At 45.9% G+C, this 15,672-nt stretch overlaps 1 protein-coding gene across 1 annotated transcript; it reads left to right on the forward strand.

The window, feature by feature from the left end:
• The first annotated feature begins 995 nt into the window (after positions 1–995).
• On the forward strand, positions 996–14,893 carry LOC130485896 (fish-egg lectin-like). The gene is made up of 7 exons (XM_056859044.1): positions 996–1,048; positions 3,169–3,247; positions 5,813–6,040; positions 7,036–7,375; positions 10,899–11,038; positions 13,725–13,952; positions 14,544–14,893. Exons 2-7 carry the CDS (start codon positions 3,187–3,189, stop codon positions 14,891–14,893), a joined length of 1,347 nt encoding a protein of 448 aa, XP_056715022.1. The 5' UTR covers positions 996–1,048; positions 3,169–3,186.
• Positions 14,894–15,672: the final 779 nt, after the last annotated feature.

Genomic DNA, 15,672 nt, shown 5'->3' on the forward strand with positions numbered 1-15,672 from the left:
AAAGGGCAAAGGCCTGACAATAGGTTTTATGCACAAACTGTTCCTGTAAATGGTGTGGAGGTATTAGTATTCCAGATTGAAGGTATTGGGGGGTCAAGTATCTACACCGTGCTTTGATTTCGACAAGGTACCTGCCCTAGTGCCCCTACTATGCTTTCCCATTCTCCTACCTGGTCTACTAAGAATGAAGTGGGCGGTCCCTTATATATGTTGGTCCCAAACTATCTAGGGCCTTAAAGGACAGCACCAGTACTTTGAATTGTGCCGGGAAACAGATTGGAAGCAGTTGTAGATGGGCCAAGTCTGTAATGATATGGTCCCTATGACCCACTCCAGTCAACATACTGGCTGCAGCGTTCTGCACCAATTAAAGTTTCAGATCACTGTTCAAGGGCCATCCCACATATAACAGGTACAATAAACAGTATATTACATATGAAAAAATTCACTGAATTACAAAATTAGAGCAACGCTATAATATTTACAACAAGCAAACATGATAAGGGTTGCCATCCTCCAGGTACTAGGTGGAGATATCCTGCTATTATGACTGATCTCCAGCCGATAGAGATCAGTTCACCTGGAGAAAATGGCTGTTTTGGCCATTGGACTCTATGGCATTGAAGTCCCTCCCCAAACCCCACCCTTCTCAGGCTCCTCCCCAAAAACCTCCTGCTGGTAGAGAGGGGGGACCTAGCAACCTGAAAACATGACCTTAGATTGGCAGAAACTGCCACTCTCTACGGTTAAAACCAGAAGCTTGATGGTAATCTAGCAATCCCTGCAGCACAGGGATTTAGTCAGACTTGTCTCAGGTCATCTGATAGTTAAATATTAACTGAAATACAGGACTTAACAAACATCCTTGTTTGTTTTTCTTCTTTCAAAGCAAACCCACTCCAAATTCAAATATGAAAATTTGTTTAGCCCCTCCTGTAGGTCAATATAACAGAAGTGTGTTCAGAGAAAGGACATAAATAGCCTCTTCTTCAACTGCATCTTGCAGAGAGAAGCACTTCACAGTGGCCTGATCAGTCAGGAAACTAAGGTAAGGCAAATTATTTTCAAGGGCAATGTTGTCTATTGCTGCTGTTTTAAAAGGCTACTCTGACACAACAGCACACAAAAGCAGAGGGGAGTTTGAGGGCTGCTGGCCCCAAGAAGCGGAGAGAGCTATCACCACATATTCCTCTTGCAGGGAGAAGGTTAAAAGTTGAACTGCTGCTGCTGCCTGGTAGAGCTCTGTTTGTAGTATGGCACCACTATTGCATCTGGCCACCCTTATTGCATCTATCAGCCGGAGAGTGAAGTGCCCTGGTTGTCTTATAGAGTCCAATGAAGACAACTAGGAGGAGGTTAAAATAAGCAACAGTTCTTTATTTAGCTAAACAGAGACCCTGGGGGTGAAATAACCCACAAATAAGATGCAGAGTTACTCACCCGAGAAACAAAGGAAAGTCAGTATCATTTATGCATTCGCATGGGGCAGGCCCATGGCTGCTAACAAGCAGACTGATACACAAAAGCACCAATGCACATTAAGTGTCTACTTCACTCTAATTAGCATAATCTATAGATATTGGCCGAAGGCATCACTTAGTGAGTGCCTGATCTTGTGAGCTCGGTAACCAGAAACCACATTCCTGAAGATGAACGTAATTCAGAGCTCTCTACTGGTGAGAGGCCATACCAGGCACAGAGAGCATGATTTGTTGGTTCATGGACCCGGATGCCAACTTCCCCAAAGCTTCCATGTGTGTGCGTATGAATACATAGTGTTCTAAACTAGGGCTGTTGATTCGGTTCGGCCCGAACCGAAAAACAGCCGAATTCCTCCCAATTTGGCGGTTTTTCGGTTCGGACGAACCGAACCCAAAAAAGGGGGGAACCGGGGAGCCGAATTGGCCGAGTTCGGGTGTTTCCCGAATGAATTCGGCCAAGTCGGGCCCTTTAAACAGATCTGCGACTTCCAGCTGGAAGGCGCAGATCTGCTCCCCCCCCCCCCCGCGCCTCCAGGGAGCTTCCCTTGAGGCGCGCGGGGTGCCTTCAAAGAGATCTGCTCCTCCCGGCCAGGAGGCACAGATCTCTTTGAAGGCACCCCGCGCGCCTCCAGGGAAGCTCCCTGGAGGCACGCGGGGTGCCCTTTAAATAGATCTGCGCCTCCCGGCTGGCAGGCGCAGATCTCTTTGAAGGCACCCCGCGCGCCTCCAGGGAAGCTCCCTGGAGGCACCGGGGTGCCCTTTAAATAGATCTGTGCCTCCCGGCCGGGAGGCACAAATCTCTTTGAAGGCACCCCGCGTGCCTCCAGGGAAGCTCCCTGGAGGCACGCGGGGCGTCTTCAAACCCCTCTGCACTCTCTGCGCAGAGAGCGCAGAGGGGCTTGACAGCCCCCCGCCTGCCTTCCCAAGAGTCCCAGGAGGAGGGGCGGGGGGTCTTCAAACCCCTCTGCGCTGCCTGCGCAGACAGCACAAAGGGGCTTGTTTAAAGGGCCCCCCGCACGCCTTCAGGGAATCCCCCTGAAGGCACTCGGGGGCCCGAATTTTCCCCCGAACTCCGGATCCCCCCGAATTTCCAGGGATCCGAAGCGGGGGAGTTCGGACTTCGGCACAGCCCGAATAAAAACGGGCCGAATTTTGCCAAAGCCGAACTATACTGAATTTTTTTTTTCAACAGCCCTATTCTAAACCAGCCCTTATATCTGGGCATTACAAGAGAAAGCCAAGCAAAGCTTGACGTTGTCTCTCTCACCAGTCCTGTAGTAACAGGAAATAATTCCCTACAAAATTCTTCCTTCTGTCCTGCTCAGAGAGGCTTCACACCTATTGCCGATGATATGTCACCAAATGTTTGGCCCACAAGCATCCCCTTTGTCCTTTTTTCTTTTGTTCCTTGTCATGTCTCAGCTATGCAGTATTTCCTCAGACCCTTGCTTATCTGCTTGTTCCAAGCCTCCGCAATTTGTCTTCTAGCCTAATGTTCCATCAGGCAGCTAGAACTTTTCACTAAAGCCAATTGTATCTGTATTGCCCTTTTGAGCAAGGGTGAAATGTTAGGAAGAGGACCGTTTCTGTGGAGTTTGGCTGATGTGGGCAATCTGCTTCGGCCTACATTTCTTAGGGAAGAGATGTTCAGTGTTGCTATCTAAATTGGTTTCTCTCCACCCAGGAGCCAAGGCTTCTCTTGAAAATGATGATGGGGCTTCATCAGTGCCTGTTCCTTCTGTTGTCCATGTGTGGAATCACCTCAGGTAAGCACAAATTTGAACATTACACAGAAACAGTCCACAGTCTCTGTGGGCCTGCTATACTTATAAGCCTTGGAAGGCAAAAGCATAAGGTAGAATTGCAACCATTTGCAGAGGTATTAATTGTAATAGCGCACTACATACAGGTGGAAGGTACTGATGGCAGGCCTTTAGTGCAGTCTCGAAAGGGGCAAATGTTCAAATGGCAAGGAAAGCGGAACAGAGTTCCTTGAAAATGAGGAGCTAAGATTAGTTTTGGGTTTCTTTGTTTTTAATTTAACAGCCTCTCAATATTGAGGGATAGCTAAGCTAATGGGGGTAGGATTTTCACATGAGTATAGGTGGAGTCATGTGCAAAGAGCACCATTTAGAAAATCTGAAGAACAACTGAAATATAGGTATATATTTGGACCAGTCGGAGGCCAAGTGGGGTTGCCACCTCCAGACGGGGCCTGGAGATCTTCCATCATTATAACTGATTTCCAGATGACATATATAGTTCTTCTGGAGCAAATGACTGCTTTAGAAGGTGGGTACTATGACATTATATCCTGCTGAGGTCCCTCCCTTCCCCAAACCCCATCCTCCCCAGGTTCTACCTCCAAATCTCCAGGAATTTCCCTACCCAGAGATAGGCCCTAAGGCTAAGCCTTGCAATTATGGGAAGAAGGATTAGTAACCAGGAAGTAGTGCTGAGTTCTCTTGTCTATTCTGAATCTCAGTAACCTATCATTACAGAGCAGTTGCCCTATAGCACTGGCCTTTGTGCAGAAAAATGCTTAACTAGTGTAAAACTGAAACAGCTCGGAGCGGGATGTCTGAGTGTGTTTTAATCTCTCCTCATCTCATAGTTTGGTGGGGGGAAATGGGGTTGGATATATATTCTCTCCCTAGTGTAACACATACGACCCCACCCATTCCAGGATACAATTAGCTATAAGGGGCTCTGTCTCTTCATAGCTTAAAGAATTCTGGGGCAGTGAGGAAAATGGCAGCCATGATGGGCTGAGGCAAGGAAAATGAGTGAGAAACTTACATGTGGGTGCTCTGTTCCTACCATGGATGCCTTTGCTTTTGTAAGAGCAATGAGATCTATGTGAAGAGTCATCTCTGGGTGGAAGCAGCCCCACACAGCATTTAAAAAGTGAATGTTCATTGGTAACCATCCTACTATTCTCAGAACTGTTTCCTTATTATGAGTCATTTCATTTAATGATGAGCTACATTCAATATGAAGGTTATCTCATTCTGAGCTTTCTTTGCAATCAATTGATCAAAAGGTAGGGTATAATATATCAAAACAAGTAAGAAATGTATACCCTACCTTTCTTCCACCATGAAACTCAGCACAGCTTGCAGAGGATTCCCAAGTGGTCTCCTACTGGTGTACTGATCAGACCATAACCTCTTTAGTTTCAGCAAAGTTTTCTTATCGTGTACCCTCCACCTATACACTGATATTTATGTATTTACTTCATTTACACTTTGCTTTCCTTCGCAATGGTGACCCAGAGCATCTTACATTGTTCTCCTGTCCCTCATTTTATCGTCACAACAACTGCATAAGGTAGGTGAGGCTGAGAGTGTGTAACTGGCCCAAGGTTAGCTAGCGAGCTTCCGTGACAGAGTGGAGGATTTAAACCTGGTTCTCCCAGATGCTAATCTGACTGTGCTAGGCTAGCTGCCAACTCCCAGGTGTTGGATTGCAACATCTCAGAGGCACTGCAGAAAGCTGAAGTCAGGGCTGGGAGTGTTCAGAGGAGAGTCAGAGAATTCCGTACACATGTCAAGGCCAGAGATCAGAGTCCAGTAACTTGCCAAATCAGAGTCCAGTTCCATCGTCCAAGAAAGCCATTCCAGAGTCCAAGGTCAGGGAGAATAATTCATCGTGGGAGTCAGCGAGTTGCTAGGTATGCAATGCGTTGCTTCCTCATTGCTGGGCTGTCCAGCTGTTCCTTTTCTGGCATATTGGTTCTGTGTAAGCCCTCATCCTGCGAAGACTCACCGTCCTGCTGCTCCAGCAAACGCCAATATGCTCCCAGCTGGGCACTGTGCCTTTTAGCTACCAGCACCTTTCTCTGTCGCTGCCTCTGGTAAGTCAGTAGTTTGAGGGCTAAGAGCTGGGCTACTGGGTCCAGGCTCCGAGCAGGGCGGGTGTGGTTCTGCCTCGACTTCATACTGCAAGTCCTGTGCAGGCTCTGGTGAGCCAACAGCTTGAGGGCTGCCAAGCTCCTCGCAAGGCTGTGCTGAGTCTGATCCCCCTTCAGACTGTGAGGCCTGAGGGAGGTCCAGTGGGGCTGAAACCTCCTGGTAGAGTTCCTTCTCTGAGGATGGCTCATTCCCCAGGGACTGCCCCATGGCACTGACACTGGAACTGCTTCGCCAGACAATGAAGAAAAATGCAAGGAATAGAAAGCAAATGGTTCTCTAGTAGCTAGCTGTGATGCCCCACCAGCGTAGTGGCCTCCATATTCTGGCATCCACTCAGTCCTTCCCCACATTTCCAGAGTGTCCCCATTTGTTCATAAATCCACGCTCATCATATTTTCTCTTCAATTTCTTCCCCAGCTCTGAATTGTACTGTGGTGCCAGGAGCGCTGACACAGATCGATGCCAGCAACGGACAGGTCTTTGGCGTAAACCGTGCAGGCAACATTTATACCTTGTATGGAACCACATGGACTCAGTTGCCAGGCACACTGACCCATGTCACAGCCGGTCTCGGTGGCCTCTGGGGCGTGAACTCAAATCACAACATCTTTAGACTGGTGGGCGGCAACTGGAGGCAGGTTACAGGTATTTCAAGTCAGCTCGCTTTGGTGTCGAGCATGTGTGAGTGTGTGACTGTGTGTAAAAGGAGGAGAAATAAAGAGAGAGATGGATGTAGAGGACGGAGTTTGTTTTAAACCCAAATTATATTTTTATAAAGTAAGCACAACCATCTGTATAAGTCATGCACTTATCTCTGCTTCTGTAACAGTGAGGTTAGCTCAGAAGAACCACAACCTCGTATTTTCCCTGCTATGCAAAAATAAATAAATAAATGTGTATGTGGGGAGATCTGGCAAGCTGGAGGAGAAGTAAAAGCCTTTCCCTGTGTTTATACTCTGTTGAAAATGCTCTTTCGTTATTTCTGCCAGCTGAACTCTTGACTTAGAAATATGTCTGGCTCAGGCAAAAATATAAGAGCATTTTCCAGTTGTACAAACTTGCAGTGTATTTTTTATTTCCCCACCCACCCCCCATATTGGTGAAATTAGTTTATACGATTGGCTGGACACACAGTCATGTTTATAAACCCGGTTTAAATTACATGGGGGTAAAACAATGAAACCTCTTAGCGTATGCCTATCTAAATGTACCCATTACTCTAACGTCTACTTGATTTCTTTTACATATTATAGAATTTGGTTATATCTTTGTTGGGAGAACTGAACAGGCAATTATTGTGTCCTAGAATTCACAGTTTCAAACTAGAACATTCAAATCATGATGCAAAAAAAGAACATTCAAATCATGATGCAAAAAGAGGCAAAAGACTGCATATAAATTCAGTAAATAAATAAATAAATTTGCACACATCAACTATCAAACACTGTGATACTGAAAATAAACAAATACTTTAATATTTAACAAATCTTCAAGTAGTCAGAGGCTTATCTGGAGAATATTCATCATCAGACTTTATAAATAGGAGAGAAACATATGTTGGGAGAAAACTTGATTCAACTCTATTTTGCTGTCTTCAAGACTCATGTCCTGTGGATTTGGATCTTTCTACTCCGTTTCAGGTTTGCTCAAACAGATAGATGCAGGTGGAAGCCAGTTTGTCGTTGGAGTCAACATGAACGATGACATCTATTGCCTACCCAAGTCTTCCGCAATCTCTGCTGATGGTAGCTCAGCACTGCCCTGGATCCAAATTGAAGGAAAACTCAAATACTACTCCTGTGGGCCACGGGGTTGTTGGGGAGTTAACTCAGCGGACGAAATCTATTACCGGCATGATGTCACCCCAGATTCCTGTGCTGGATCCCGGTGGCAGAATGTGCCTGGTGCACTTTCCATGATTGAGGTTGGGACAGAAGGAGATGTGTATGGAGTAAACAGCGCTGGATACATTTATCGCAGGTACAGAATGCAATACTCAGAGAATGGGTATTCTTCTCCATAAAGCCGAGCATCTTGAACTGTTCCACCACCAGATGGTTATTTCCCCGCAGCTTGCCTGTCCTCTATTGACATTTTTCTCTGAGCTGGCTTCTGATCCTGATCTTATACACGAAGCTATGATTCTAATACTGGTTTAACTATATGTGACAGCAGTAGACCCATCACTTTAAATGTGGGTCTTTCCCATTTTTGACGCAGCTGTGGCTCAGTGGTAGAGCATCTGCTTGGCATGCAGAAGGTCCCATGTTCAATCCATGGCATCTCCAGTTAAAGAGACCAAGCTAGTAGGTGATGTGAAAGACCTCTGCCCGAGACCCTGGAGAACCACTGCTGGTCTGAGTAGACAATACTGACTTTGATGGGCCAAGGGTCTGATTCAGTATAAGACAGCTTCATGTGTTCATGGGGGAGGGGGGTTGGGTTTAAAAGCTAAAAGGATGGGTGAGAGATGCTGAATCTTGACTGTGCCTGCTTACTCCTGGTGCTGTTCTCTCAGCCAGGTTCACTTCAGGATCAGAAGCCAGCTCAGAGAAAAATGTCAATAGAGGACAGGCAAGCTGCGGGGAAATAACCATCTGGTGGTGAAACAGTTCAATTCCGCCCGCCCCACCAGCACATTTCACTCTTAAAATGTGATTCCCTGCTCTCTCTCCTTTTCCCTCACACACGATATGTGTAATCTCTTATTTAAGGAGCCATATCTGCCACCATCACATCAAGTTTTTTTTCCTAAGGATAGGACAATAAGGACCAAACTACACAAGTCCAGGGAAATCTGAGACAGGATCTCCCTCCAAGAGCTCCAGCAGCTGCAGTGTGCCATATGGTACTTTAGGCTTTCCTCCATGTGACAAGTAGCAATTCCAAATTGCATCAGGAAAGTGGCTGGGGAGATGATAGGTTAACACCCTTTTCTTAAGCACCATAGCCCCAATCTGATTTGAGAGCTCTTTGGTTCCTTTAAAAAATCATTAATTTCCCAGCATCTGGTCTAGGTTGCTTGTTTTTTTACTACCTAACAAGTGAGATGGCCCATGCTAGCTCTTCACATCTCAGAAACTAAGCTTAATACTTGGATGGGAGACCACCAAGGAAGTCCAGGGTTGCTTCTCAGAGATAGGCAACGGCAAACCACCTCTGTTCATCTCTTGCCTTGAAAACCCTACAGGGTCGCCATTAGGGCTGTCAAAAAAAAATTCGGTACAGTTCGGATTCGGCCGAATTTGGCCCTTGTGGGTTCGGTACGTGCCGAAGTCCGAACTCCCCCACTTCGGATCCGTTCAATTCGGCGGGAATTCAAAGTTCGGAAAAAAATTCGGCCGAATAAAGCCATTAAAAACACAATCGCGCCTTTCCGCGGCTCTGGGGGGGGCATTTTTGGGCTTAGAGGTCCCAAACTTTCAGCAGAGCTTCAAAGGACGTATATTGAAAGACTCCCCAAGTTTTGTAAAGTTTGGGTCAGGGGGGGCTGAGATATGGGCCCTGAAAGGGGTCCCCCCCACCCTTAATGTGCATCTCTCAGCAGAGCTTGCCGCCCATGCACAAAGCTCCCAGCCCCGACAACAGTTTGCAAAGCAACTCAACTTGTAAAACAACACCTTTGCAACAGGGAAAAACCAGAAGACACACAACTGAAACCTCCCCCCTCAAACCAGGGAGCGAGAGACTCGAGGGGGAACACACACCCCAGGCAGAACCGACGAAAGCCCCCTTTGGCTTCCCCCCCACCCACAGAAACTGCTCCCTCCCCACACACACACAGACTCTGCTTTCCCCACACACACACACACACATACACAGGAGAAAAATTATAGATTAAATCCCCCAAAGGGGTCTTACTGTGGCTGTCTTCTGTTCCATCAAGAGGGGCTGAAGAGGACTTGTAATTCAAGATGATTCCAATTAGGCACTGGAGGTTTTCTCTGGAGAAGATGCACAGGATCAGCTGATCCATTCATCCCGAAAGGGGAAAGAGGAAAGGGGAAAGCCCATATCTCGGGACCCCCTGACCCAATGTTCACAAAACTTGGGGGGTATCTTAACAACACTGGTCTGAAACTCCGCTCAAAATTTGGGATCTGCACCCCCAAAAATGCACCCCCTGCAGCCATGGAAAGAGAAAAGGGGGGGAGGTGATATTTCTGCCCCCACTGAACCCATCTTTACAAAACTTGGGTAGTATCTTAAGAATAATTGACTGAAGCTATGCTAAAAGTTTTGGGGCTATATCCCCAAAAAAGCGCCCCCTGCAGCCACATAAATGGAAAAGGGGGGGAGGGAAAAGGGGGAGAGCCCATATCTCGAGACCCCCTGACCCAATGTTTACAAAACTTGGGGGGTATCTTAAGAACACTGGTCTGAAACTCCGCTCAAAGTTTGGGATCTGTACCCCCAAAAATGCGCCCCCTGCAGCCATGGAAAGAAAAAGGGGGGAGCCCATATCTCGGGACCCCCTGACCCAATGTTTACAAAACTTGGGGGGTATTTTAAGAAGCTTCATCTGAAGCTCCAGTGAAAAAATACGCCCCCTGCAGCCACAGAAAGGAGCAAATGTGCACAAGCACCCCACACACACACACGAGGATTTCGCTCTCTCTCTCTCTCTCCCTGGCCGGGCCGCACATCAGCTGATTCTTCCAGTACTCAATCCTGACTGATTGGCCAGAAGAAGACCCAGCTTGCCCACCGATTGGCCGGGGGAGGAGAATGCTGCTTACTGACGGCTGAATTTGCCGAATTTATTCGCGAACTCCCGAACTCGCTGAATTCGGCCCCCCAGGTTGCCTGCCAGTTTTGAGTTCGGTTCCTCCCGAACTAAAAACCACCGAATCAGGGGAAATTCGGCTGATTTTCAGTTCGGGCCGAACCGAATTGACAGCCCTAGTCGCCATAAATCATGTGTGACTTGATGACCCTTTCCATCACCAATGACTGAGAACACAAAGAGTTAATTGCATGGAGAAGGGCTGGAACATAGGCAGCCAGAGATGTTCACACTCATGGGTCTTCTGCAGAGAGGGCAGAAAGATGATAGAAGATAAGGGGAGGGGGAGGGGAGCAATTAGTAGGGCTGGGTGGGTAGCATTTAGAGCCAGTACCTCAAAAAGGGTGTGCAGAAGCCCAGACAATGTCACCTTTTTGTTGGCATCCTAATTTATTCTTTATAACCAGCTGGGAATTAGTCATGGCTGCCCATCTCCCTTACACTTTGATTTCCAGTGAAAGTTCTAATGCTAATTTTTGCCAGACAACCTTAAAGTCCTGGCTACAAAAGTAAGCAACGTATGAACTAGCAAGGTGTTTACTTCAAGTCCTAGATGACTTTAGTGTCTCAGTTTGCTCCTAGAACTCATGTCTCTAGCAGTTTTTTAAAACTTCATTGTCTATAATACTTGGACATATTTAAGACACAATTCAAAAATTTCATCCCACAGCTACAAAGCAGAGATCCTTAGAATATTCTTGTTAAATTTTCTTGCAGGGTTGGAATCACTGCCACCAATCCCGTTGGAACCACGTGGGTACCTTTGAGCAATGACCTCGGACAGATCAAACACGTATCCTATGACCTGGGTCTGCTATGGGTTTTGACTACAGACGGAAAGATTTTGAACTGCAAAGGTTGCATCAGTCATTAACAATTTCTTTTCTGGCAACACTTGCTTTGTTTATTGTAGCCAATGATGTCAAGACATTAAATATGATCTAGTGATCCAGGCATTCTCTGTGTCATCCTCTCTTTCACTTGCTGTATTTTCTGTAACACAGTCCCCTTCCTCGCAATGAGACTTCTCTTTTAAAGAAAGTAAAATATCTGAGACAGTTTGAAGTTATTTTCCAACTTTCATCCCTTTCAGAAAATAGACTAAAAATAGCTGATGCTTAATATATATTTAATTTGCATTGAGATTTGTGTACTTTTAAACTGACTAAGGTTGGTCCCTTATGATTCTTGATCAAGCTAAATGGATTCATCATAGCTGGAGTCTTTCAAAATAGTAAAAGAGTATTCTTAGAACTCTTTCTAAGTTGTGTTATCAGCCTCAAGGTTCTTTCAGAACTATGACTGATCTCCAGACTTCAGGGTTCAGTTCACCTGGAAGAAATAGCAGCTTCAGACGATATACCATAAGGTCTAGGAGAAACTGAAGTGCTAGGTTGAACTCTCATCCCTGCTTAGCTCCTCCCCCATCCCAAACTCTGCTCTCCCTAGACATTGCCCCTAAATCTTCAGCAATTTCTCAAGTTGAAGTTTGCAACCTTATTTCTTAGAGAGAGGGGAAGGATGCTGAGATTTAAAGACCTGCTGTTTGTGATATTCCTGAGGGAAGTGCACAAAAGGCAGAGCATTTTAAGAGCATTGAGCGTAGTTGCTTTTTAATACCCTACAATAACCATAGGGATGTCATCATCAATGGCCAAATAGCCCCTCATTTTGATTAACAACACTTTTAATGAGCACGTGAAGCTTGAAACAGTTGCTTAGCAGAACTCACCGCCTGCATCCGTGTTGCCTGTTAAGGAGTGAAGGAATTGCCCTGGCCCTGATTCACAACAATGAGAATCACTGGTGTGAGCACGGAAACTTCTTACATGATGAGGAGGAGTTAGGTGACAAGTTCTGAGTCAGGCTGAAATTGCAGGCTTGGAAGGAGCTGCGAAGTTTATTGAAATCTCCAAGGCAGACCCCAAATGTGAAGGATACAGAAGGTGGAGACCAAATCAAGTCGAGAGATATGTTTGTGTGATGAAAGGCTTTTCCCCATGATAATGCCTTGCAATTATGTAGCCCAATTTTGCAGCCATTTTCATTTAATCTAATCTTTTCAACCACCATGAGCACTTTTAACTGTAAAATATTTTTTATTAGCCTTTCAGTTCTCTGCCATTTACCACAAGGAAAAGAATGAGGAAAACCAGACATCACAAATAAAGCTAATCTTTATGACTGTACCAATCTCAAGGCAAATATTTGTTTTTGGTGCAACTTGAACCCAGCTTTGGAGGGGAATTGTCGGGAACATGTCTTTTAGTAGATTAAGATCTGGGCTGAGTGTCTGTTTTTCTTCCTGATATTTAATCCTGGGCATGGCCAGAAATGTAAACCGAAGAGCAAGGCTCTTGTCTCTTGGCCCATAGCCCACAATTCACAACCTGAAAGAGTTCCTCAGGGCCTGCAAGACAGAGCTATTCCACCTATAACTGAGGACAGCTGCAGGTAAGATCAATACTGGACTCCCTACCCCCCCACACCCACCCCTTTTATTTTACAATCAATTTGCTCGGGGTGGATAGCCAACCCAGTTTCAAGCTGATCTGTCTTGGGTAGGGTTACCAACCTCCAGGTACTAGCTGGAGACCTCCTGCTATTACAACTGATCTCCAGTCGATAGAGATCAGTTGTCCTGGAGAAAATGGCCACTTTGGCAATAGGACTCTATGGTGTTGAAGTCCTTCCCCTCCCCAAACCCCACCCTCCTCAGGCTCCGCCCCAAAAACCTCCCACCGGTTCCAAAGAGGGACCTGGCAACTCTAGTCTTGGGTCTGGCATCTTTTGCTGCGGTAGGCATTATATACATATGGCACCTATCTTTTGTAAATAATTGAGGAATGGTTTTATGTGTTTTAGTGTTTTATTGTTATAGTTGTAAATTTAAATGTTGTTACCCACCCTGAGCCCAGCCTGGCTGGGGGAGGGCAGGCTAGAAGTGCATTAAATAAATAAATAAATAAATAAATAAATAATGAGAGAGGCAGCCCAGTGGATCTAAGACCAACCCAGAATGCAGCATAATGTACTCTTTGGGGTTTTCCTCTATTTTTATACACTGTAAACTGCTTCACGGCCCCATTGGAGAGGAAAAGGGGATAAAGAAATAGACTATGTCTATGCAATGGGTGAGGCTAAATATTTAAAATCCTAGGATGACATTCAAGCATGGCATCAGGCCTCCCAGCTAATGGAGAAATCCTGCCACCCCAGTTGCCCTCCTTGTAGTAAGGGACGGAGCAATAGAATGAAGGAGAATTCTGCCCTCAACCGTAGGCCTGGTGGGAGACCACTAGGAGTCTTCTAAATTAATCCTTATCACACAATGCCCTTATCAGACTGGAAGGCCATTCATACCCGGCTGAGCAGGTGAAACTTTTCTTGTTCATAACTGAGACTGGCATGAGTGTTGGCTCCTCAGTGGGTGGTGATGTCCACATTATTCTACCCACCTTGAGCCAATCTTTGTTCTCCTTGCAATACACCTAGATGTGCTAGTGAGTATATAAATATGACCTTTTTTTTTTTTTGCTCTAGTTTCAGATTTTGAACAGGTGCCCGGAACATTGACACAGATTGATGCTAGCAACGGACAGGTTTTTGGTGTGAACACTGCTGACAATAGTTATACCTTGTATGGAAGCACATGGACCCAATTACCAGGGTTACTGACCCACATCACAACAGGTCCTTCTGGTGTCTGGGGTGTGAACTCAAACCATAACATCTACAGGCTCGTGGGTGGCAACTGGAGGCTGGTTACAGGTATTGTAAGACAGCTGATCCATGGTTGTATGGGTGTGTAAGGGGGGAAAACAAAAGGAGAAAGGCTTGCACAAAAAGGAATGTTTATTAGCATTTTTCAGTATGTTTTATTCCCATCAGGACTTTTGTGGTGCCAGGAATAGTTCTCCGTACTCAGCTTGGAAATCATTTTAAACTCCAAGTTTGATAGGTCTCTTGGCTAAGGAACTGCCCAGCCTTATTTGGTACACAATCTCATTTAATTATATGAGACCTCAGCAATGACAGAGAAATAGCTAGACTGTCTCGTTTGGATCCTCATTCTTGCCCTGTGGGCATCTCATGGAAATCGTGTTGTACCAAAAGGGAACTACAACCATTATCTCCCTTCCCGCATACATTGATGATGTAGCGGGAGCTCAAACAATCATGTGAATGGTCCCACAGTCATCTTGGAGGCCCTGGGTTTCACAGCTGTAGGGCTGTTACACACCTGAAGAAGCTGAAACCCAAATCTCTTTCTGTGTATCATGCTAGATATGACCTAATCCTTAATTTATACATTTTGACATAAGATTTCCTAAAATCCTAGATCTTTTTGCTACTTTTCAGGTTTGCTCAAACAGATAGATGCAGGTGGAAGCCAGTTTGTAGTTGGAGTCAACATGAACGATGACATCTATTGCCTACCCAAGTCATCAGCCATTGCTGCTGATGGCAACTCTGCACTGCCCTGGATCCACATTGAAGGAAAACTCAAATACTACTCCTGTGGGCTGCTGGGTTGTTGGGGAGTTAACTCAGCGGATGAAATCTATTACCGGCATAATGTCACCCCAGATTCCTGTGCTGGATCCAGGTGGCACAATGTGCCTGGCTCACTTTCCATGATTGAGGTTGGGACAGAAGGAAACGTGTATGGAGTAAACAGCGCTGGAAACATTTATCGCAGGTACCACTAAAAGGAGGAAGAAGAGTTGGTTTTTATATGCCAACTTTCTCTACCACTTAAGGGAGACTCAAACTGGCTTACAATCACCTCCCCTTCCCCTCCCCACAAGACACCGTGTGAGGTAGGTGGGGCTGAGAGAGCTCTTAATAGAACTGTGACTAGCCCAAGGTCATCCATCTGGCTTCGTGTGTAGGAGTGGGAAAACAAATCCAGTTTACCAGATTAACCTCCACTGCTCATGTGGAGGAGTGGGGAATAAAACCCGGTTCTCCAGATTAGAGTCCAGCGCTCAAACCACCACTCTTAACCACTACCCCACGCTTCCAGGACTCTTGCCTGGAAGAGTCTCTCTCCTTTGAAAGCCTCGTTACATTCATGGGAGGCTGTAAAGTGTCTTGAACCAGAGTAACAAAGCGATGAGATGACTTTGTAGGGATTTCAGTTCCTTAGTAACCCAACATCAGTGATTCAAGTGGCATTTGAATATGAGCCCTCCTGGGCAAGTAATTGGGTTGGAAATATTGTCGAAGGCTTTCACGGTCAGAGTTCATTGGTTCTTGTAGGTTATTCCAAGACCACGGTTACACAGCCCGGATAACCTACAAGAACCAATAATTGGGTTGGGTTTCAATCTCAAACATGACCATCTCAGAGCCAATCAACACATTATAGACATTCCTAATGTATTTTAGAATTTAAAAAAGCTTCTTGTGACAGAAGCCTTGAGAGGACGTCCATCAGGCAGGGAAGAGCCAGCATGGTGTACTGGTTGGAGTGGTAGGATCTGGG

This window comes from Euleptes europaea, chromosome 13 (assembly GCF_029931775.1).
Source record: "Euleptes europaea isolate rEulEur1 chromosome 13, rEulEur1.hap1, whole genome shotgun sequence".
NCBI classification, from domain to species: Eukaryota; Metazoa; Chordata; class Lepidosauria; order Squamata; family Sphaerodactylidae; genus Euleptes; species Euleptes europaea.